The sequence below is a fragment of the Octopus sinensis genome, unplaced genomic scaffold (genome assembly GCF_006345805.1).
Source record: "Octopus sinensis unplaced genomic scaffold, ASM634580v1 Contig18659_ERROPOS200000, whole genome shotgun sequence".
Lineage (NCBI taxonomy): Eukaryota > Metazoa > Mollusca > Cephalopoda > Octopoda > Octopodidae > Octopus > Octopus sinensis.
In genome coordinates, this window is record NW_021835963.1 from 22,527 (window position 1) to 45,742 (window position 23,216).

The 23,216-nt window shown below is 35.0% G+C and overlaps 1 protein-coding gene and 1 pseudogene across 2 annotated transcripts in view; one reads left to right on the top strand and one right to left on the bottom strand.

The window, feature by feature from the left end:
- Nucleotides 1-4,140: 4,140 nt before the first annotated feature.
- On the top strand, nt 4,141-5,189 carry LOC115231500 (annotated as a pseudogene).
- Nucleotides 5,190-6,967: 1,778 nt separating this feature from the next.
- LOC115231502 (solute carrier family 22 member 8) overlaps nt 6,968-23,216 on the bottom strand; it is a 28,037-nt gene continuing 11,788 nt past the window's right edge. Inside the window, exons 3-11 of one of the 2 annotated variants that reach the window (XM_029801517.2) lie at nt 19,143-19,373; nt 17,635-17,837; nt 16,413-16,694; nt 13,397-13,531; nt 11,429-11,514; nt 10,285-10,405; nt 9,466-9,538; nt 8,558-8,849; nt 6,968-7,041 (exon numbers count right to left, since the gene is read on the bottom strand). In XM_029801517.2, coding sequence (XP_029657377.1) covers nt 8,640-8,849; nt 9,466-9,538; nt 10,285-10,405; nt 11,429-11,514; nt 13,397-13,531; nt 16,413-16,694; nt 17,635-17,837; nt 19,143-19,373 — 1,341 coding nt within the window. In that variant the 3' untranslated portion in view covers nt 6,968-7,041; nt 8,558-8,639. Of the gene's footprint in view, nt 7,042-8,547; nt 8,850-9,465; nt 9,539-10,284; nt 10,406-11,428; nt 11,515-13,396; nt 13,532-16,412; nt 16,695-17,634; nt 17,838-19,142; nt 19,374-23,216 lie in introns of both variants that reach the window. The other variant, XM_036500114.1, reaches the window with a different exon arrangement.

The following is a 23,216-nucleotide window of genomic DNA, read 5'->3' on the forward strand; positions in this document are numbered from 1 at the left end:
CAGATGATAGTAACATTAGTAGACTTAGGTTAAGAGATCTGACCCAAAAAGGTACGATACCCTACGAAATATTTCGTGGGGATATCACAGTTCAGCATTCAAACCTGATCCCAAGAGTAATTATTTCTTCCAGTGTTTTCTTCTTTTCCTAATAGGGTTGCCTCCATCTGTGCACAAGAGGGTAACCATCTCATTCTCAGATTTTTTATTTAACTGCAACTTTGGCAAAATCAGATAAACTTTATTTAGAATTAAGGCGAGATTTAGAGGCGCCACCAGAAAAATATTCGACAAACACTGATTTAGATTTTCATAATGTCGGTCATTAAAGCGCGTGGTGACCTACTTGTTAGGCCACGCGCTTTGCGTCTTGGCTCAAGTCCAGTAATTTCAGGAGATGGGGTTAGTCGATTACATCGACCCCCAATGCACAACTGCTACTTATTTTATCGACCCAGATAGGATGAACGGCAAAGTTGACCTCGGTAATTAATTTAATAAATGTCACGGTAAAATGAATTCAGTTATGATACATTCACATCGAATGAATCAAACAGGATGGCAAATAGAAAGTTCGTATGGAATCTGGTATATTAACTGATTTCGAATATCTACTATACCATGTGTACGTAGATACATAGGTACATACATATATCTCTTGACCAAGTTTGCATACATGAGGTTGATAACATCATAAGACTTGGAAGGCAGCTCCTTGAGCAGCATTCTTTGTCTGATAACCTTGAATACATGCCCAAAGTAGTCGCACGACTCTACCGCAACGTCTCATCGGATGAAAGTATGAGCGTATATGAGCAGATGACCATGCATGGATATGTTAATAGAAAGCTCAGAGATGAGTGTACCATTGATCCACAAAGCAGTCTATCACGGACCAACAACCGGATTACTATCTCCCATTTTGAAGGATATGCGTTTGTAATCCAGGAACAGGAAATATCAACCAAATACCTGATGCACAAAAGAGACAGAGATGAAGTAAAATGATGTAGTAAAAAAGCAGTAAAATGTGGCAGCCGATGCAGACTTTGTGGAGTAAAAACCGAGGATATCACACACATGATAAGTTGTCTAAACATGTCCTCATGGTATTATCTACCGATGAGACATGGTGTTGCAATTAGGACACTGTATAACGAGATCCTTCGAAATGAAAACGCTGACGACAAATACATAAGAACCCATAATATGGTGGAAGCCATAGCCACCCATAATAAAAAGGATTACTGATGGAATGTGTCAGTGAAAACCTCAATGAAATGTAAACACAATTGTCCTGGTAAAATGATTTGGGATAGAGAAGAGAAACTGTGAACTGTTGTGGAAGTTAGGGGATGTAAATATAAAGCTGAAGATTTGTAAAAAAGAAGGTACTTACTCTGAATTAGTGAGAAATCTGCAGTTACTCTATCCAGATTACAAGTTCAGGTTTGGACCTGTAATTATTGGGGCACTGGGATATGTAACCCACTGCCTAAATACCAATCTTGAAAAGTCAGGCTTCTCAGAACCAGAAAGGAGAAAGCTAATTCGAAGACTACAGATCCAATCCATCATTGGAACTGTAGAAATCTGCAAAACATTCCGGGAGTTTATCATTTAAATATATATGAGCATCTCTAGGTATGTAACTATATGCATGAGAATACATACAAAGAATACATACAATTTACATTACGGTGGCCCCTTCTTTGGTGGGTGTTAGGTTCCGCCGGCTACTAAATCCATGTTCTAATAGGGGCCGCAGCATTCGAAAATCTCTCTCTTTTTGAGGATATGCTCGAAATCCTCTTACAGATACGCTTCATCAGGTTTTTAAACACAGTAGGTGGGTGACAGGAGGTTGTGTTAATGTACGACAGCATTTCATTTGGTTTGTGGTAAGGCCTGTATGAAAAGGTACCAAAATTGAGCATTACATTCAACAACGCTTGTTCGACACCTCATTGTCCCCCTCTCCAATCTATTGACATGATCCGGAGGCAAGTTGAGGGAAGATGTCAACCCCAACTTTGTAAGAAACAAGTAAAGGAAGGAATGGTTTTTCTAAGACAAAGCACGCATATTTCATGCTAAACTTAAACGAGTTGTTGGAAAAAGCAACCACCAGTGTAGTGAATGGGAGAAGTTTGAGCTGCTATCTCTGCGGACGAGTATGTTTATCAAGAGCTGAGCTCGCTACAATGGAATCCGAGTGCATTATCGTTCCTCACCATTCAACATCAAATGTTGTAAAAGCACGATACAATCTGAAGATGGTATTTTAAAATCTATTTTGAAAGATCCAACAAGTCGAACGCTCAAATCCCTTCCCTGAATATGGCGTATCTGTGCAAACGACGTATTTATGCTTTTCCTTACTTTCCTCCATTGATTTATTTTATTGCTATTTTGAAAAAATTTCATGTTTTAAGCATGGACTTGACTAAATATCATACTCTTCTATTTTCAATAAAAAGTGAACAGTTTTGTTTAAAATAAAATGTTGTACAACTTGGATATAATTTACACCATTGCAATGTGCATAAAATCCGAAACGTCCCCTAATTATTGATCGCTAAAGACGGCTTCACCAGTCTTTACTATTTTAAGCATTTGCATCCTTTAGAATCTAGAATCGTGTGCAAGAAAATAAATATGTATATAGAGTACCCTCAATACCAGGCTTGTAGTGGTTAATATAATGTCTTTCTGATATAAAGCAATTGTTATTCATTTCGTGCAGTTGTTACAGCACCAAGAAGGAAGACGGAAAGAATAACGTTAAGTTTGTTTTACACATTTTACCAAAACCGATGAGGGTAGGTAACTCAAATTTAAGAAATGTTAGATTTATTTCCCTTCGTTGCTAGAAAAGAGGAGTGATGTGAAGTGAGACTTAACTGGAGTTTTATTTGTAGTTTTTCTTTTTAACATATTACGGAGATGTACTTGCATAGCAAGTGACTTGATCTGTGATTACGGAGACGTATTTTCATAGCAAGTGACTTGACCTGAGGTCGTGTGCTGAAACAAAAACTATTGCAGTGTGGAAGGTGTATATAAGCCACTTAAAAACACCAAAAAAATGTTAGATTCACTTCAACATTTAAATTTAATTTGTCAAAATATTTTCGTCGCTTTGAAACCGTGACCTGTTCTAACATATAAATCTACATAATGATATAAGATAGCCACCTATATGACTCTCTAGCTAATTAGAAAGGTGTATATGCATAATCTGAGTGGCATGAGAAGAAGATTTGTCAGGGTTGATAGGGTAATGAGCAGTGTGTGTGTTCGTGCCGCAGGAAATAGGTATACATTTCAGTTCGTGTTGTGCCGGGTCAAACCTCAGTACACTTTGTTAAAAACCCCATGGAGAAATCACGTGACCTGATTTCACTAACTAGATTAAATATACATGGATTGAACATAAAAATTCTGCCCCCTCCCCCTCTCTCTCTGATTTATGACTCGGCGGTTTTCATTTCGCATTGCCAAGTCGGCGGCCAGCAGAATCGTTACTGTGCCAGACAAAACTGCACAGCGGCATTTCTTCAGAATTTATGTCCTGTACACAAGTGCCACCGGGGCCAATTTTGCCTTTCATCATTTCGGGGTCGATAAAATAAGCACCTTTATTTCATGAACATATTTTTGCGAATGTGAAAAAAAGCATTTCTTTGTGCAAGGTAAATAAGTCTTCCGAGCCATTGTAACTCAAACTCGAGTTATTGCCCTTACTACTGGAAATCTTTCTTCTATTCTTTTACTTGTTTCAGCCATTTGACGGCGACCATGTTGGAGCACCGCTTTCAACGATTTCCGTCGTACAAATCGACATGGACATGCACACAGGCCTCGTTCAAACAAATACACACCTCGCACTTCACACATATAAACAAACATACACACACACATATATATACATACAAATATCCAAATACATATATATATACATACAAACATCCATACACACACACACACACACACACACACATATATATATATATATATATATACATACAAATATCTATCTATCTATCTATATATATATATATATATATATATATATATATATATATATATATATATATATACATACAAATATCCATACACTTATATACACATACAAACATCCATACACAAATACAAACACAAAACCTGACTAAAAGGCTTGTACCGTTCGCTAATGAAGCTTCACAGCAGTAGAAAAACCGCTGCACAGCAGATCTCTCGTGGCTGAAATGGTGTACCACCGAGATAAAAGAACACAAGCTGCCCTCATACCGTGTTTTCTGCCTAGATGAGCCTGTTATTCAAACGCGAGAAGTGGGCCCGTGATCGCCGTCGACAGCATCAACGTGGGGGTCAGCTCAGAATGGGAGCTGATGAAAGCAAAGCCGGTAGATATGACTTGATGTGAACCAGTGCTTTCGTCGGGAACCTGAGGAGGATGACGGAACAAGCACAGACATGGGCGCTGTTACATCAGTGCTCATTAGAACAGTGGAAACGTGGACATGCAGAAGCCACTGGTTTTGGTGACTCCCTTCTAACGTGTGATGGCTTGGTTTTTAAGAACTGTAGCCCCACTTTCTGCACAAGTCGACAAGGGATCATTGATATAGACAAAAGTAACTCGTTTTTCAGTTTTCTACGTAGAAGCAAATTTATGAAAAGGCAGAACATTTCGAGTACAACCGTATTCCTGCCCAGTTGTCTTCGATTCAAAATTTCCATGTCAAAAGTGTATTATGCTACCATGACAACTCAGTCACTTCATCTTGTATAGAATATGATGATTCAATCTAGAGTCATAGATTTGAGTATTAATAAATTTCTTGGACATTTCGGTAAACAGAATGTGGGAATTTGTGACTGAAGCTTTATGGGGTGAACTGAGTTCTGATGACTCAACAAGTTTGATCAAATTTCCAAATCTCCGTGGAGACAACAGTGCCGCCGTCTTTCAGCTTTACAACATTAAAACCAAACAGCTGAGTAGTGAAGTCAGTTTACCTTATAGTCACTCTTTATTTGCTTTTGATCCTAGATTTGGAAACATCCGTCTTGCTGTAACCAGCTTCAGATGAGATGAAGATAACTCACTTAGTATAGTTCGAACAGACACCTGGGAAACTGTGTCATGCAACACTTACACAATAACTCTTCCCATATTATAAACCATTGACCAATCTTAAGTACATTAGCAAATTTAGTAATCATTCAAGGGCAATTACTAGGAACTTAGTTAACAATATTTCATTTAGATTATCTAAGTTATCTGCTAATGTTGACATTTTCAATGATAACGCCGAATTTTATAACTCTGCTTTACTTAAAGCAGGTTATACAGAGAAAATTTTCTACATTGATTCTATTCAGTCTTATTCTAACTTCAATAATGTAGATATGAAACCTAGTTGATAACAAGCATAACTTATGCCCAGATACAAAGTGGAGGAAGGGAGATAACCCTTATTTACTCTCCTATTATCAGTTTAAAAGTAAATGTAAGGCTTTCAAAAATAATTACACTAAAAATAAGATAAATGGTAGTAAAAATATTTGGTTCATTCTTCCATACGGGAGACAAATTAAATCTAATCTCCCATTGCAGTTTCGTCAAGCTATTATTAGGAATTTTCCAAAGAATTCTAGGTATAACTCTATTATCAATTCACATTCAGTTAGGATTGGTTTTTCCAACACAAAAAACTCTTACAAATTATCTCTTCACATAATAACAACCTGTTAGATATTAATACATTTACTAATACTAACATTAATTTAGCTAATAACATCCATCCCTCTAGAAATATTGATAACAAGGTTATTGCATCTGAAGTCAATTCCAACAGAATTAATTTTATGTCAAATAACTCAAATATTAAAAATACTACATACCAGTGTAAAATAAGTACTCATAATAAAGTACAACTTTACATTGGAAGCACGTCGTTACAGTTATTTAAAAGAATGTTTATCCATTACTCAACATTTAGGGATAGGAATAAACGTAACAGTACAGGGCTTAGTAAATTAATTTGGGATCTAAAAGACCACAATGAACAATTAAATTTAGAATGGTTGATTCTCTCAATCTCGATATTTATGACAAAGGAATTCTGTCTTCTCTGTAATTCTGAACTATTTTTCATTAAAACTCCCCTAGTAAACACGGTTATAGAGTGTGCATATAGATGTAAACATTGGCAAAAACACACCTTTAGTTCATATAAGTAATCTCTATCGTTATATATAATTTAGATATTAATTTTCTTTTTATATTTAACGTTAACTAAAAACATATCCCTCCTCTTTCTATAGGCTACTTCTGACGTTATATCATATAACGTTTTTTAAAACAATACTAATAGCGTTCAGCAAATCGCTATACATATCCATCATGTTCTGTTAAAATGTCTTATTGACGAGTTTCATTTCTTCAAGTCACGGAAGAGAAGATTACATTGTTTTACACCATTTTATTCTTTTGGAATAACACCAGTGAAATCTTAGAAACATGTGTGGGAAGTAAAAGTATTTGAATTATACCTGCGTTAAACTCTATTTATTTATTTTTATATTATACAAAAAATTCCATGTAAACCCGAAGTTTCGACCTTTCAAAAAGGAGTTACAACCTCTTTACTTGTGTGATTTTTTTTTGTTACCCTGGTAACTATTTATCTATTTTTTTCGTGTTAATTGTTAACAAGGAAAAAATACACTCATCTATTTATATATATATATGTATATATATATGTATATATATATATATATATATATATATATATATATATATATATATATATATATATATATATATATATATATATATATATACATATATATACATACATATATATATATATATATTATACAAAATGAGATAAAAAAGCCAAGGCTGTGAGGAGTTTTCAGGCCATTTTTAGGAAAGAGATATAGATATAAGTCTTACAACTGTTTCTGCGATTTTATGGATATCCCTTCATCAGAGACGATGTGAGATGGTTAAATAGAGGTAAATATTTGATTTTGAAATAAGCAATTATTATGCGAAACGAAGAGATAAGGTATATGGAGGAAAATAAGAGAATGAAAGTAGAAATAAAATATATAATATTGTAATGGCAGTTCCACAATTCGAGTAAAGTGGTGTATGGAAGTGGTAAAAAAAGTTTCATGGTATGCAAGTTCCAATAGTAGTTCATGTTTAATCATTTCAAAGTATGGAGCCATGGATTCTGCTCATTCGAAGCTGTTTGTGGTATGAATAAAAATTTAAGCATGTATTGGTACAATTTGAGGATTGATGGAGGGGATGTGTATGACTAGAAAGAGGAGATAGGTCAAAATGAAGACAGGAAGAGAAAATGTAAGGAAGAAAGAGAGAAAAATAGAGAAAAAAGAAAAAGGACAAAAATAATAAAAAGATATAAAAAGAGAAGAGTGAAAAGAATGGTAAAAAAAGTGAGTGAGAAAAGGAGTGTTAGTTGGTGGTCTAGATAATGTGAGGGGAGATTGGGAGAGGGAGGAGTGAGGGAGGGTTAGACAGGAAAAGATGAGAAGGTAAAGAGTGAATAAATGTGAGATATGTGAGTAGGGGTGATATGATTGGGCTACATTAAGGAATGGGTAGAGAAAAGGTATGGGTAGCGGTGATACCAAAGTGAGTTGTAGTTTTCGTAGTAAAATTTAAAGTGGAGGTAAGAATACAAGGATGTCAAGTTTCTATAAATAGACGTATGCGATATTTACTTCTATTTAACCATCTCACATTGTCTCTGATAAAGGGATATCCATAACATCCCAGAAACAGTTGTAGGACTATATCAATATCGCTTTCCTTATAAATGTCCTGAAAACTCCTCACAGCCTTGACTTTGTTGTCTCATATATATATATATATATATATATATATATATATATATATATATATATATATATATATATATATACCGGAGTAAACACATAAATGTGAATCAAGGTGGAAAAAAGAGTACTCAAATACCAGTGGTAGAGTAATATGGTTTTATTTAAAGCAGCAGAAAATTCAACAAAACCTGTTACTCTGAGTTTCACGTTCCCGTACGCCGGGCAGTTTTTGCTATACTAGAACCGGTTCTATTCTAGCAAAAACTGTCCGACGAACGGGAACGTGAAACTCAGAGTAACAGGTTTTGTTGAATTTTCTGCTGCTTTAAATAAAAGTATATATATATACATATATACATATATATATATATATATATATATATATATATAGATATATATATGTATGTATTTGTATGTATGTATGTATGTATGTATGTATGTATGTATGTATGTATGTATGTATGTATGTATGTATGTATGTAAGTATGTATGTATATATGTATGTATGTATGTATGCATATATTAGAAAAAATGAGATAACAAAGCCAAGGCTGTGAGGAGTTCTCAGGACATTTATAAGGAAAGAGATATTGATATAGTCTTACAGCTGTTTCTGGGATGTTATGGATATCCCTTTATCCCTGTGAGATGGTTAAGTAGTGGTAAATATCGCATACGTCTATTTATAGAAACTTGACATCCTTGTATTCTTACCTCCACTTTAAATTTAAATATTAATAACTGTTTTCGAATCATGCTTGAGTAAGGTTTTCATTTTGGGAATCTTCCTCGCTTGGTGGGTTTTTATTTTTCCTCTTCTGGGCTTTTAGTTGTTTTCGAACATCGTCCATTGTACTTGGCATCTGTAAACGTTGAGTTTCTGGCATAAAGTTCAAGAGACAAACACTGGTAAGAGATCCAACAGCGAATATTGTTCCAGGTAACCAAGGAGCGTAGAGCATCTAGAAAGCAGAGAGAAAACAAGCAGAATTATTTCATTAAAATGGTTACGCGAAATTCAGGTTAAATTCTTATAGTAATGTTTCAAATTTTGGTACTAGGGCAGTAATTTTTCGGAGAGGGGAAGGTCGTTTATATTGATCTCTAAGGCTCAACTGGAGCTTAGTTTATCCACGCTAAAAGGATGAAAAGTGAGACCAAAGTCAGTGGAGTTTGAACTTAGAACGTAAAAAGGCGGAAGAAAGGCCGCTAAAAATTTTGTCCGCCGTTCTAACGATTCTGCTAACTCGTCACCTTCAAATTCTAATACTAATAGAAATGGTTCAAACATTTGCCTGTCCTGTGTATCATATACGATACACAGGACATATTTCCCCAGTGTCCATATATGATACACTCAAATTTTACCAACTGTTTTTCAATGAAGAAGTTGCAAGCAGTAACGAAGGGGCTTTAACAAACAAAAACAGAACAACAGACAACGGTTACTCAAAAGTGGAGATAACAATTTTATTAACTGATAAAGGTTGTTCAAATTGCACATTTTATTTCTCCTAGTTCTTATTCATTGTAGATAAATAAAGAAGAAACAACGTAACTCCATAAGGATCAACTTACCAAAATACGGAAATATGGTGAAACCATATTTCCAACACTGTCACATAACGCGAGAATTCCCAAACCGATGTTTCTGAAAGTATAGATAAATTATACAATGATTATTGTTACTTTTGAGGTCGTGACTTCAATTCCTGGACTAGGAAGCGAATTATGTCCTTGAGCAAGGCATTTCATTTCCCATTTATCTAATCTCTTCAACTGCAAGTGTGTGCCAGTGTAGTGCTGGTTCTGTCTTCTCTCCCTCCCGATAATTTCCTGGGTCAAGTGAGGGAAGACCAAATGAGTGCCTATGTTTGCACGTGATTCCATAGACATCTAACACTATTAATGACTGCATGACACACGTCACTAGATTCCATTCGCTACGGCAGCTTTTTCTGGCATGAATATGAATAATCTAGGATATATCTACATGGTCGCTCGAACTGCTTGAAATTGTAGTAAAATCTCCCTCAAAACTCACCACCACCACCACCATATTAGATAATATGATGTGATCCCTGATAAATACTGCACTTGAAAGCATAGTAAAACCGGGAATATTTTTTTATCAGGCAAAAACATCATCGTTCTTAGCATCACGTGCAGTTTCCTTTACTGAAGAAAACAAACAATTTGATAGAATTTTGGCTGTTATTTCTATCCCGGAGAGAAGCTATATTGCGAATATTTTCTTTCTTTGTATTGTTATGTTAAGGGCTTATGATATCAAAGATTGATAAGGACATATAGTATTAAAGATTGATAAGGACATATAGTATTAAATATTGATTAGGACATTTTGTATTAAAGATTGATAACAAAAATACTACATACCTTAGGTTAGTAGGATATACTTCTGGTGTGTATAACCACATAATACAATTTGAGGCACTAATTCCAAACATGCCCATCATACTAAACACTGTATTGATAATGGAATATACTTTCTTTTCTCCTGGAATAAATAATTGTAAAAGTTATTTCATTTTACGTTGTGAAGAAAAAAAGAAAGTTACAAGTTTCTATTTTATAAAGGCTAATTTCAGATTAATACAACGTTCAAGGATAACCGCATGAAGATATTTCTTCATGCGAGATGAAGGTGAATATTTTTGCTTACATATTTAGAGAAATTTTCTATCTTAATATAAATCTCTTGACATGCAAATCATAACAATATTAACATGTAACCGCTCTTTTGAAACAGCTGTAAAGATTCTATTTCAACCCTGTAATGTGTATGTAACATCTAATTCTGACCATCTGTAATTGTGCCAATAAAATAAGCACCACCGAAGGTTAGTGGACAGGCAGAATATTTAACGCGTGGGACGGGGTGTAGTGCGGTATCTGTTCCGGTTCTTTGTGTTCTGAGTTCAAATCCTGCCATGGGCCACTTGGGTGATTGATTTACTCCGCCAATTTGTCTAACAACCCTACACCCTGGTACTTTGTGTGCTCCTAACGGAGGACTCCGCTCTATTATAAGCATTTGAATCAAGTTTCCAGTTTGAGGATACTTTCGCATCTTGGATATCCTGAAAAGGCCAGGAATACAATCCTGGCCCTTCTCCAAGAAAAATAAGCAGGTATCCTTCAAATCACAACTTACCATCGTAAAATAAGAATGACTCAAGATTTTGAATGGAATAGTCAGATAACACTTTTTAGTATAGGTACAAGACCTGTAATTTGCGGGGAATGGATTAATGGATTACACTAACCCCAGTACACAACTGGTATTTATTTTAAGGATGAAAGATAAAGTCGACCTGAAGAGTAACTATTGCTCTCTGAAGGTCTTCCATGGGAAGAAAAGAAGTCGTGCTCGAATCAAAGATTAAGTTGGTACGACTGCTTCAAACAGAGCGGAATCTACAAAATCCTCTCACAAGGCCCAAATGACGGTGTTGAACAAGGCGACGAATTAAGTTTACGAATTTAGTTGTACTGAACCGTTAAGTCAAAATCAACATACCTCCAAAGTTGGTAACCAGGACTGCACAAAGCAGTGAAATACCAGATGTACACTGGAATAATGCCATTGTTGAACGTCTTTGTAACCTGGAAAATTTAAGAAAGATGTTTACATGCATACAAGCATACATACACACATATATACTTGCATACACACACATATATATATATATATATATATATATATATATATACGTATATACTTACATACATATATATATATATATATATATTTGTGTGTGTGTATCTATATTTATAGAAGTAGTCTGATCAATTAGTATCCAGACTGTTGTCATAGTAACGAAGCTAAAGCAGAGATTGAAGCGGCTTGGTACAGATTGACCTTGAAATGTGTTGCGCATGCACACCAAGTTCTAACGTTCTAGCTCTCTTCCACTGTTTGCAGCAGTGCTTGGAAGGAAGGTGCGTATCGTATGATCGTAGCATTGGGCATGATAGAAAAAGTTGAGCAGAGCATCTGGACCAAATTTCGCCAAGAGCTTGGCGATACATGCTCAAAAGCTTACGCGAAGTTTTCAAAACTTTTTCATCATTCACGGCACAATCAAGGAGATGTTGTGTAACCCGAGTCTCTTTTTGATCAACTGAAAGCAGTTTTGGCACAAATTTGGCAGACACACGTCTTATACTCAAATCTTCAGTGATAACGGACTGAATTGAATCGTAGCTAATTTGCACGTCTGATAACTCACGGATGGTGATTCAACGATTTCCTCTCAGATACACACACATCTGCGATGTTTTTCTCAGTTCTGATGGTTGTGGGTCTCCCAGAACGTTCGTCAATATCTATATTTTTCGGCCATCTTGGAAACGTCTGAATCACTCGTACACAAGTGTGCCACTCACACACTCAGCACCATACACTTTCTGCAACTTTGCGTTGGCCTCTCAGCAGGTATCACCATAACAACTTTCTCAGTGATGGCCAATGCGACGATCACATGCTACCCACCTTCCGTTCAAGTACTGCAGTAAAAAACGGAAGTACGCTAGAACGTTGAGAATCTAAGACAAGATTATCTGATGCCCCATGCATCATTTACGTAAGATAAGTTTTGATAAATAAACACACAGGCGCATATTTAGAGCTGTTAATCAAAAGAACATCTAGTCAATAGCTCGATTTGCCAGAAATAGCAGTTAAATCTCATTCATATCACGCTCAAATCCCTGTGATCTGAGGGATTTTTCTCTTTTTTTCTGCAAGTTGAGTGATCACCAGTATGCACATAACAAGAACAGATTAATTATATGGAAACGTAAAATCAAATGTTACCTCATAGGAGCAGGGATGGTAGTGTTCTCTTAAAGTTTGCTTTCCGGTCATGTGGTCATTCAATCCCACTGCACGACACCTTGGGCAAATACCTTCTGCTAAAGGTCCCCGGGTCGACGTGAAACTTTTAGTGAAGCTTGTAGACGGAAACCCAAAAATTCCGCCGCGTGTATATATATATATATATATATATATATATATATATATATATATATATATATATATATATATATATATATATATATATATATATATATATATATATATATATATTATATATATATATATATATATATATATATATATATATATATATATATATATATATATATATATATATATATATATATATATATATATATATATATATATATATATATATATATGTATGTATATGTATTTATGTGTGTGTGCCTATGTGTGTGTGCGTGTGTCTCCTACCGATGTTGATTAGTTTACGTCCCGCTTCATTTAACAGTTCGGCAAAACAAGTGAACGCTAGAATAAGTACCAAAAAGATTAATACTAGTGTCAGTTTGTTTCACTAAAGCCCTCTAGGGCGATGCTCCAGCATGATCACAGTGCAATAAGTGAAACAAGTAACAGAAAAAAAGACTAACGACAAAAATAAAATGAAAATAAAATAAAATGAAAATAGAATATATTTACTTGAAAAGCAACATGGCCATCACTATATTTGCGGCTAATTCTGTAATGGATACCAAAAAGAAATTCAAATAATGGTCGCCTGCCAGTTCAGATGACGTCAAATATATGCCGTAGTACGTTAGAGTGTTGGACAACCTGAAACGTTTTAACAGTTAAAAATTATTTAATGAAACATACATGAAAAAATCTTTCTGTCGATAATAAATTTAATCAATATTAACAATTATCTTTGCAGAAAAAATGTATATTTATGTCTAGACAACGATTCGAGCTGCGATCGTTATCAGTTCTTTTCATTCCAACCTGGCTGAATACTAAAGAGATTCTCTCCCTTTACGTTCATCAAACCCCAGCTTCTATCCCAAAGCATGGCATCTAAGGCAAGTAGGGTTTTTTTTATTACTGTAATCTCAGATCGACTGTGAGTGAATCTATGGTAGGCAGAGACTATATAAAAGTCCGCCTGCTGGTGATTATATCTGTAATTCTAAAGATCCGGCCTTGTCACACAGGCTTATATTAATTCTCTCTGTGATTTCCTTTGACATATGGTTGTTTCTCCAGATGTTATTACAATCTGCATAACATTACACTTGGTCGATCTCTTGATGATCTTTTGGTTGTTCCACACAACCATGTGACTGCGAAATAGGGAAACACTTCGCACACTCTATCGGTGATCAAGCAATTTCAGTTGATCGAATAACTGAACTCTCATCGTGGAAAGTGACGGAGATCCATCATTTACATGATAACTTTATCGGAACTGGGAACATTTTATTTATAAGCTAAGTGTAATACCGTTGTTTTAAGCCACTGATGCACGTACAAAATGTTGCTTGTATATTTTGAAATAAGTTATTACCACCGACATTTCTGTTTCTAACGACTAGTATCCATTTTAGTATTCTTATTGACAAGCAATTAACTTCACTTTTAGTATTTCTGTTTCCGGCAAGTCGTCTCGAACATTGAATATGAAACTGATCGTTTCTAAGACGATCTGAAGTTAGATATATGTGTTTTATTTCACAATTAACAATTGAAATCTAGCCTTATAGCACCTACAGTCATGGGATTGTAGGATATGCGTTTCTGCGTTGTTGCACATCGTCAGCTATAGATATAATAAATTTGCTATTGTAAGCTTCGTAAAGCTGGAATTGGTTAACTAGCAACGCACTTAGCAGTGATGATGGTCAATGACCTATGGATTCAGTGTCTGTAACTTATGAAGTGTAACGATGCAGAAGCATGTATCCTAAAAAGCTTATTCATAGTCAAACCTTGTGTATTTTCACGCACATGGACTATAAGGATACTTTCTTCCTCGATACAGTTTCCACAGTGATTAAGTGTGCCACACGCTAGGAGGGACTCTTAAAGTCAAAATTACTAAAATAAATAAACACATAGCATCGAATGCGAGGGAATATAAATAAATATATTTAATAGAAAAAATAGATGGTTTTTTCTCTTATGAGGTTTTTCACACGCTAACTACTTGATAAATTCTTATAGAGATGTTATCCTATTTTTAAATTGTAAATTTAACAGGGGTATATTCAGTACTGAATTTTTATTCCGAATAAACACTTTGTGCCGAGATGCAATTCGAAAAAGCCCGCCTTTTACATAAATGTATAAAGAGTGAACAATTCTATATGCTACGCTGGATACATTGGGTGTTCATCTGGTATGTTGATTTTTTTCTCATTCGTTACCAATCTTGAATTATGCTTGCACTAAAGATTAAAAAGTGCATTTCTGCGCTAATTATGAAATCATGTGATTTGCAGCTGAATTCTGTTTTTAAAAGGCTTGCTTCGAGAGTTTCATTCCCTCGCATTCGATACTATGTGTTTATTAAATTTGGTAGTTTTCACTTTAAGAGTCCCTCCTAGCGTGTGACATTTATGTGTAGTAATGCCCTCTATATATTATAAATAAATATATCTAAGAGAAAAAATTGATTGATTTTTCTCTTATGAGCTTTTTCACGATGACTACTTGATAAATTCTTATAAAGATTTTATCCTATTTTTAAATTGCATATATATGTATATATATATATATATATATATATATATATATATATATATATATATATATATATATATATATATATGTACAATTTAAAAATATGATAAAATCTTATATATATATATATATATATACATACATATATATACATATATATATACACATATATATATGTGTATGTATGTATTATGTGTATATATCACGTGACCGACCAGACCATCAGATGTTGCTACACATCGCTGGTCACAATGCGTTCGCATTGTTTTAGACTTCGAACGACGCCAACCCGCTGGCTAAGCGAGCAGGCCAGCAGAAGAAAGAGTGGGAGAGAAAGAGTACAGCAGAGATCACCACCCCCTGCCGGAGCCTCGTGGAGCTTTTAGGTGTTTTCGCTCAATAAACACACACAACGCCCGGTCTGGGAATCGAAACCGCGATCCTCCGACCGCGAGTCCGCTGCCCTAACTACTGGGCCATTGCGCCTCCATGTATATATATATATATATATATATATATATATATATATATATATATATATATATATATATATATATATATATATTATATATATATATATATATATATATTATATATGTGTGCGTGTGTGCATATTCATATATACATATATATGTGCATATGTACATATTCATACATATACATATACATACATATGTATATATATATGTATATGAATATGTGCATATGTATATGTATATTCATATGTGTGTGTGTGTTGTGTATGTATGGGTATTAGAGGCAATATTCTTGCCTGATGATCGCAGATGCATGAAACTTGACTCATAAGACTCCAACTCGGTTTGAATTTCAATACAAAAAAAAGAAACAATATTTTCTATATGTATTGCACATTCCTTTTTCATTCTCCGTCATAAAACAACGTAAACACACACGCACACACATATATCTATGTATATATCGATAAATGTAACATCAGAACTTTGCGCAAACTTACCCTATAAGAAGTACGATTACGCTAATTCTTCTAGCCAAAGAATCTTTAAATATTGTATGGAGTCCTTCTTCTTTGACCTTGGTCTGATGATTAAGGTCCTCTTTAGAAGGGGTCTTTTTCCTATCTTCGCTGGTCATTAATGGAATCAAAGATGACTTCATGTTATTTTCCCAGATACGATCAAAATCGACACCGTTGTACTTGGCGGCTCTTTTGATGATTTTCTTCGATCGTTCCACGAAACCATTTGTCACCACCCATCTTAAAGATTCCTCAAGGAACCTGTTTATTGAGGTAAAAAAAAATGAAAGAATAAGAGAATGAATGAAAAAGTAAATGAGTGAATGAAAGAATGAAAATGTTTATTTTTCGAGATGAAGAACAATAAAGATAAAATTATGAAGAAATAAGAGGAGGACAAAGGAGAAGCAAAACCTAGCAACAACAGGGGTTGCAGTAAGGATGCTAGACTGAAACGGCAGCAACAGGAAGTAGCAGCAGCAGTAACAGCAGCAGCACTGTTGCTGCTGCATTTTCAAGGGTCTGGGGGCAGTTATGATCAATGTATGCTGTGGCTGGTTTGCTGTCAATAAATGCTGTAGGACCGAATGCATTGATTTGACTGGGGCTTATGATACTGTTAAGATGGATAGTAAGTAGTAGTAGTAGTAGTAGTAGTAGTAGTGGTGGTGGTGGTGGTGGTAGTAGTAGTAGTAGTAGTAGTAGTAGTAGTAGAAGTAGTAGTAGTAGTAGTAGTAGTAGTAGTAGTAGTAGTAGTGAAGGCCCGTGACTTAGTGGTTATGGTAATCGGCTCAAAATCGTGAGGTCGTGAGTCCGATTGTGCTCACATTACTCCAGTCCACTCAGCTGCCAAAATTGCGTAGTACCTGTATTTCAAAAAAGCCTTGTCACATTCTGTGTCATGCTGAATCTCCCTCAGAATTATGCCAACCGTACACTTGTCTGTGGAGTACTCAGCCACTTGTACGTTAGTTTCATCGGATCAAGTGGAACCTTGCTCATTTTAACCGACAGAGTGCTAAGAAGAAGAAGAAGAAGTAGTAGTAGTAGTAGTAGTAGTAGTAGTAGTAGTAGTAGTAGTAGTAGTAGTAGTAGTAGTAGTAGTAGTAGTAGCAGTAGTATGAAGAAGAGTGACTCGCAGCAAAAGGACCGCTGAGAAAAAAACAGAAAATAAAACAAAAACATAAAAATCAAATCTTACCAGAATTGAAATAATACAACGGCGTGTGAAGATGAGAAGACGATGTTATTTATTCTCCAGTTGTAACTTCGAAGCAAATAAGCAACAGGACCGAATGGCACGACACACAAACCCCATATTACACCGGTCAAGCCGCACATTAACGTCTTGCTAGAGACGGGGAAATGCTCCAGCATTATCGTAACACAAGCTACTGAGACACCCTATGAATAGATAAATAAATAAATAAATAAATAAATAATGATGATGATGATAATGATGATGATAATAATAATAATAATAATAATAATAATAATAATAATAATAATAATAATAATAATAATAATAATAAGTACTAGTACTAGTACAACACTAAGTACAAAACCAAATATATGTCGATGTCGACTTTGCTTTTCCTCCGTTCGCTGTTGATAAAATAAGTACCAGTGGGGTCAGTGTAATCGATTAGCTCCCCTCACCCTCAAAATTTCAGGCCCTGTGCCAATAGTATAAATAAAAACCTCTTATTACTCGTTTATATTGATAGTGAATTTAAATCAGCAAGCGGAGTTATGAATAAAACATAGGTGTACTATGTTTATTTATAAAAGAGGGTCACAGAAGAAAAATGAGATGAAATAGCGGCGCAGTCACTCCATGGAAGTATTTTTGTCATGTGAGCCGTGAAGAATAAAGAAACTGTGAACCACGATCATACAAAGTACTTGAGAGTTAATTTTCTTTTTTTTTTTTTTAGATATTACTGGTTGTAATAAAGATATCACAACTCGTTTAAGAATTCAAAATTGGTATCTGCTATGTTTGATACGACGTACGATGAAGAGTTAAAGCATTTCTAATCTGAATAGATCCATCTGAGATTTGTAGGGTAAACGAGCTAGCAGCCAGTTTACTTGTTTTCTTTAACAGACTGGTAAACACTTTTTTGTCATCTTCCATGCTTTCTCAGTCATCTATTCGTGTTAACTTTATTGTAACATCGTATAAAGCCCTCTTTCTCGGATGTACCATTTCTTTATGGGTATGAAATACTTCACTTGTTAAATATATCAAGAATCTTATCATATTTAACAAGTGAAGTAATCTCATTTGCTTTTTATTTAGTCAAAACATTGATTCAAGCAAAACCACTGCGCCATTTTTTATACTGAATTTTATTGATCGGTAATAACGAAAAAATGTTTGTATTGTATCATTACAAATGAGGAAGCGAACCAAATTTAATCCAAGAGTCTTAATATCCTGAGCCCTGTACTACCTACAGACATGTAGGAAGGTAAAATGATGTCATGTGAATCATACAATAGTATTGTATGAAAGGCAGGGAAAAGTTAGAAAGTTTTTTAGAATCATGATTTTAAATAATGATGTTCGACATTATTTTGACGGTTACATCCGTCCGTAGCCTTAAGCGCTACCGGCTCCGGTCCTATGTAACTGCCGAACTGCTCTCTTGAAGATCCTACGCATACACACACAACAGGATGTGGGAAATGTTAATACTTTACCTGAATAAAAATGCCTTCAATTCCCCGTAATACTGCAAACACAATATAACTTGGAGAAAATGACGATCCGACGCTGACGATTAACGAAAGAATGCCACACAACATCAAAATCGGTTTACGTCCTCTTGTATCGGAAAGGTTAGGCATGCTTAAGGAGCCAACCACGCCTCCAACGGCATATAGAGTTTGGGTGAGTTCAGCCAGACCAGCTTTGTCACAGACGAGATCCCACTGAAATGGAAGTGGAACATATATAGAACACAAATAAAGAGAATGGAAGGAATTTGATTTGGGAAGGTGTTAAAATCTGTATTTCCTGATTCCCCTTAAAAACAGGCTCATTCAAGGGTGTTCTTTGAACTTTTATGTCCTGTTTCTCCAACTATGTACAGTTCCTTAAGAAAGAACCAAAGATTAGCATTATTTACTTAGCAAAACGAAACATTATAATTAAAGCCTTTATTAAAGAAAAGAATCACAATTGTAAATTACTCTGAGGTTCCATTCATATAAAAACAACAGATTTTTTGTTCTATTTTGTTTCCTTTCTGAGTCTGAATAAAGGGGCAAAGTTCATAACGTTTGTAGGCCCTCCTCTGTACGAGAATGATAAGATTAATATCATCAATATTCTGTTGTGTATCAATACCTGCAGAAAGGACCTAAGCGGGAAAAATATTCCAGTGGGACGATGTTCTGGTGATGAAGAATTAGACGTAATGGTAAGTCTTTGGGATACAGTTAGGATATAATTAATATAAGAAAGAGTAAAGGAGTTAATTTGATATAATTATGTAGTGAGGAAAGACGTCGGCTCAACGACTAATAATTTAATCATTTCGACAATTATGGGCATCAACTCAGACCGTGTTTTGATCTTATTATGACCTCATCAGTGAAGCATAGACAGCGTTTTACTTGTCTGAGGTAAATGAGCAGGATTACAATATTGTAACCACAGTAATTGATTAATTTTTTAAAATCTGCTAATTTTTTTATGGGAATCATAAAGTTAATATATTTAGTGTTGTGAATATCTAAAATATAGTCAGAAATATGTATGTGGTGAAGAAACCCAATTCTTGGTTTTAGAGCACCACATGTCCGTCACATAATGAGTTAAGGTCTACAGTCGGTCGACGTACTAGACGTAGCAGCCATATTTCTGCCAAATATTTTTACCATTTTTTCTTAAAAGAATATATTGGAAATTGTAATGCAACATTCAATTCTCTTTTTCGTCACCGCAACATTTTCTATGCCATCCGTAATTATTTTAAATATTTCTTTTGTTATGCAGATAACGTCAAAGGGTAATTTATTCTTTTTGTAGGTTTTGATCTTAACTCGTCGACAGGAGTGTCAAAATATTTCAATGCATTTATCAGGATGAACGGATTCCAGAACATGCCTGGTATTTATTTTAATATTTACTCCGGGAAAAGGAATGCGGTTAAACTTTGCGAGATGTGGAATTGGAACAAAGAATCAGAGCATAACGGGACATCTCAAAACACCAGGAAATATTTTGTCTTACGCTTTACCGATTCTGTTACCCAATCCTTTTGATGTTAAAAATCAATTACATATATAAGTACATACATACCTACATACATATATACATACATACACACACACATACACACACACATACATACATACATACATACATACATACATACATACATACATACACACACACACACATACAAACATACGTACGTACATACATACATACATACATACACACACACATACATACCTGGTGGTTGTCTACTCCTTATGCAGAGTTTGACCACCTCTTGACTTACACCTTAGATCAATCATGGCGTCTGATGTGGCTTTTTAAACCAGATAATGTTCTGAAAAGACACCCACACCCCCGCCACATAAACAGCAAACTGTTTTGGACCAGCAAGAGCAGCAGTTTAAGTTCTGATCATTGCGGATCTTAATATGTCTTTTGAGGCTTCCGTTAGATTTGCAGACCCTATGCCATACACGGCATTTACAGGTGCGCACAGATAGACAGACACAGTAGTTAGTAGAGATTCGTTTTTAACGGGTTCGCAAATGAGATTTAAGCCCAGCAAAAGAAAGGCATGGTCTGTCACAAACTGTGCACACAAAATAGGTTGTTGGAATTCATTCTCTCGTTGGTTGCATTATTATTATTATTATTATTATTATTATTATTATTATTATTATTATTATTATTATTATTATTATTATTATTATTATTATCATCAAGGTGGCGGGTAACTTCTCCGTCTTTTGTATACAAAAGACGGAGTAGTTACCCGCCACCTTGATGATAATAATAATAATAATAATAATAATAATAATAATAATAATAATAATAATAATAATTTACTCTTAGTCATAAAATAAAAGATGGCTGTTGATGACTAAAAGTGATTTAAAACCGGAAACGGAGGCTCTAATCTGTGCTGCCCAAGAGCAAGCACAAATAACAAACTACATAAAATACAGAGTGGACAACACAACAGAAAGTGATAAGTGCAGAATCTATGGACAAAATGGTGAAACCGTATGGCATATTACCAGCCAATGTACGCCACTAGCCCAGAAGGAATATAAGAGACGCCACGGCAATATAGCCAGGCTTGTCCTTTTTTTGCAACAAGTATGGTCTTGACACAAAAGCATTGGTACGACTACAAACCCGAAGGCATCATCGAAAATGATAATGCAAAGATCCTGTGGGATTTTATGATTCAGTGCAACCATGAGATAGAGAATAGGAAGCCAGATATAGTCTTAACTGAGAAAGAAAACAAACTATGCTGGATCATAGATATAGCATTCCCAGCTGACAACAAGGTATGCGATAAGGAAGAAAGAAAAGTTGAGAAATATGACAGGTTAGCTTGAGAGGTAAAGCAGTTGTGGTCGATGATAAAGGTAGTAGTGATGCCAATAATTTGGTACAAATGGAACAAATAGGCGTTGCAATAAAGGTGGAGCACTTGCAGAAAACAGCATTGCTTGGAACCGCTCGAATACTCCGGAAGGTGCTCGAAAAATAAGAGTTACCTTAGTTCACTGGTAGTGAACAGCTGACACCGTAGTACATCTCCAGCGTTAGAAGCTGTGCAAAGGCAATAATAATAATAGTAATAGTAATAATAATAATAATAATATAATAATAATAATAATAATAATAATAATAATAATAATAATAATAATAATAATAATGATAATGATAACAACAACAACAACAACAACAACAACAACAACAACAACAACAACAACAACAACAATAATAATAATAATAATAATAATAATAATAATAATAATAATAATAACCCAAAATGCCGATTCTGCAACGACATGATTGAAACAGTGTACCTTAGACCCAAAATGCCGATTCTGCAACGACATGATTGAAACAGTGGACCACCTAATCTCTGGATGTAAAGTCTTAGCACCAGTGGAGTATAAATTAAGACATGACAGAGTTGGCCAATATCTCCACTGGCTAATAAGTCGGCATTACAATATCAAAACTGCCGACAAGGCTGTAACTGAAGGAGAAAATGTAACCATTCTGTGGGACTTTCCAGTACATACAGACCGAACCATCAAGGCCAATAAACCAGATATTGTTGTGAAAGACCAAAACAATAAAGTTTGCTTATTGATTGACATGAGCATCCCCTGTGATCATAATATCTCAGCGAAAGAGTTTGACAAGCTCAGAAAATATAAAGACCTACTCATTGAAATTGAGAAAATGTGGCATCTCAAGGCGGTTACAATACTAGTGATCGTAGGAGCACTAGGAATGATCAAGAAGGGAACCGAAAATTATATGAGAATGATCCCTGGCTTACCATCCCTGCAAGAAGTGCAAAAGATTGTCTTAACTGGTACATCACACGTATTGAGAAGAGCATTGTCGATGTGAGAACTGTTGCTGCTCATGTATTTTAATTTAACTTAAAAAAAAAAAAAAAATGAACGAACTACTGAGTTTGGTTTAATGGCCTACCAATGTATACTATGAGTTTCTTTGCCCTAGGAGTCGGGAAGACACTCGGCAAGAAATGG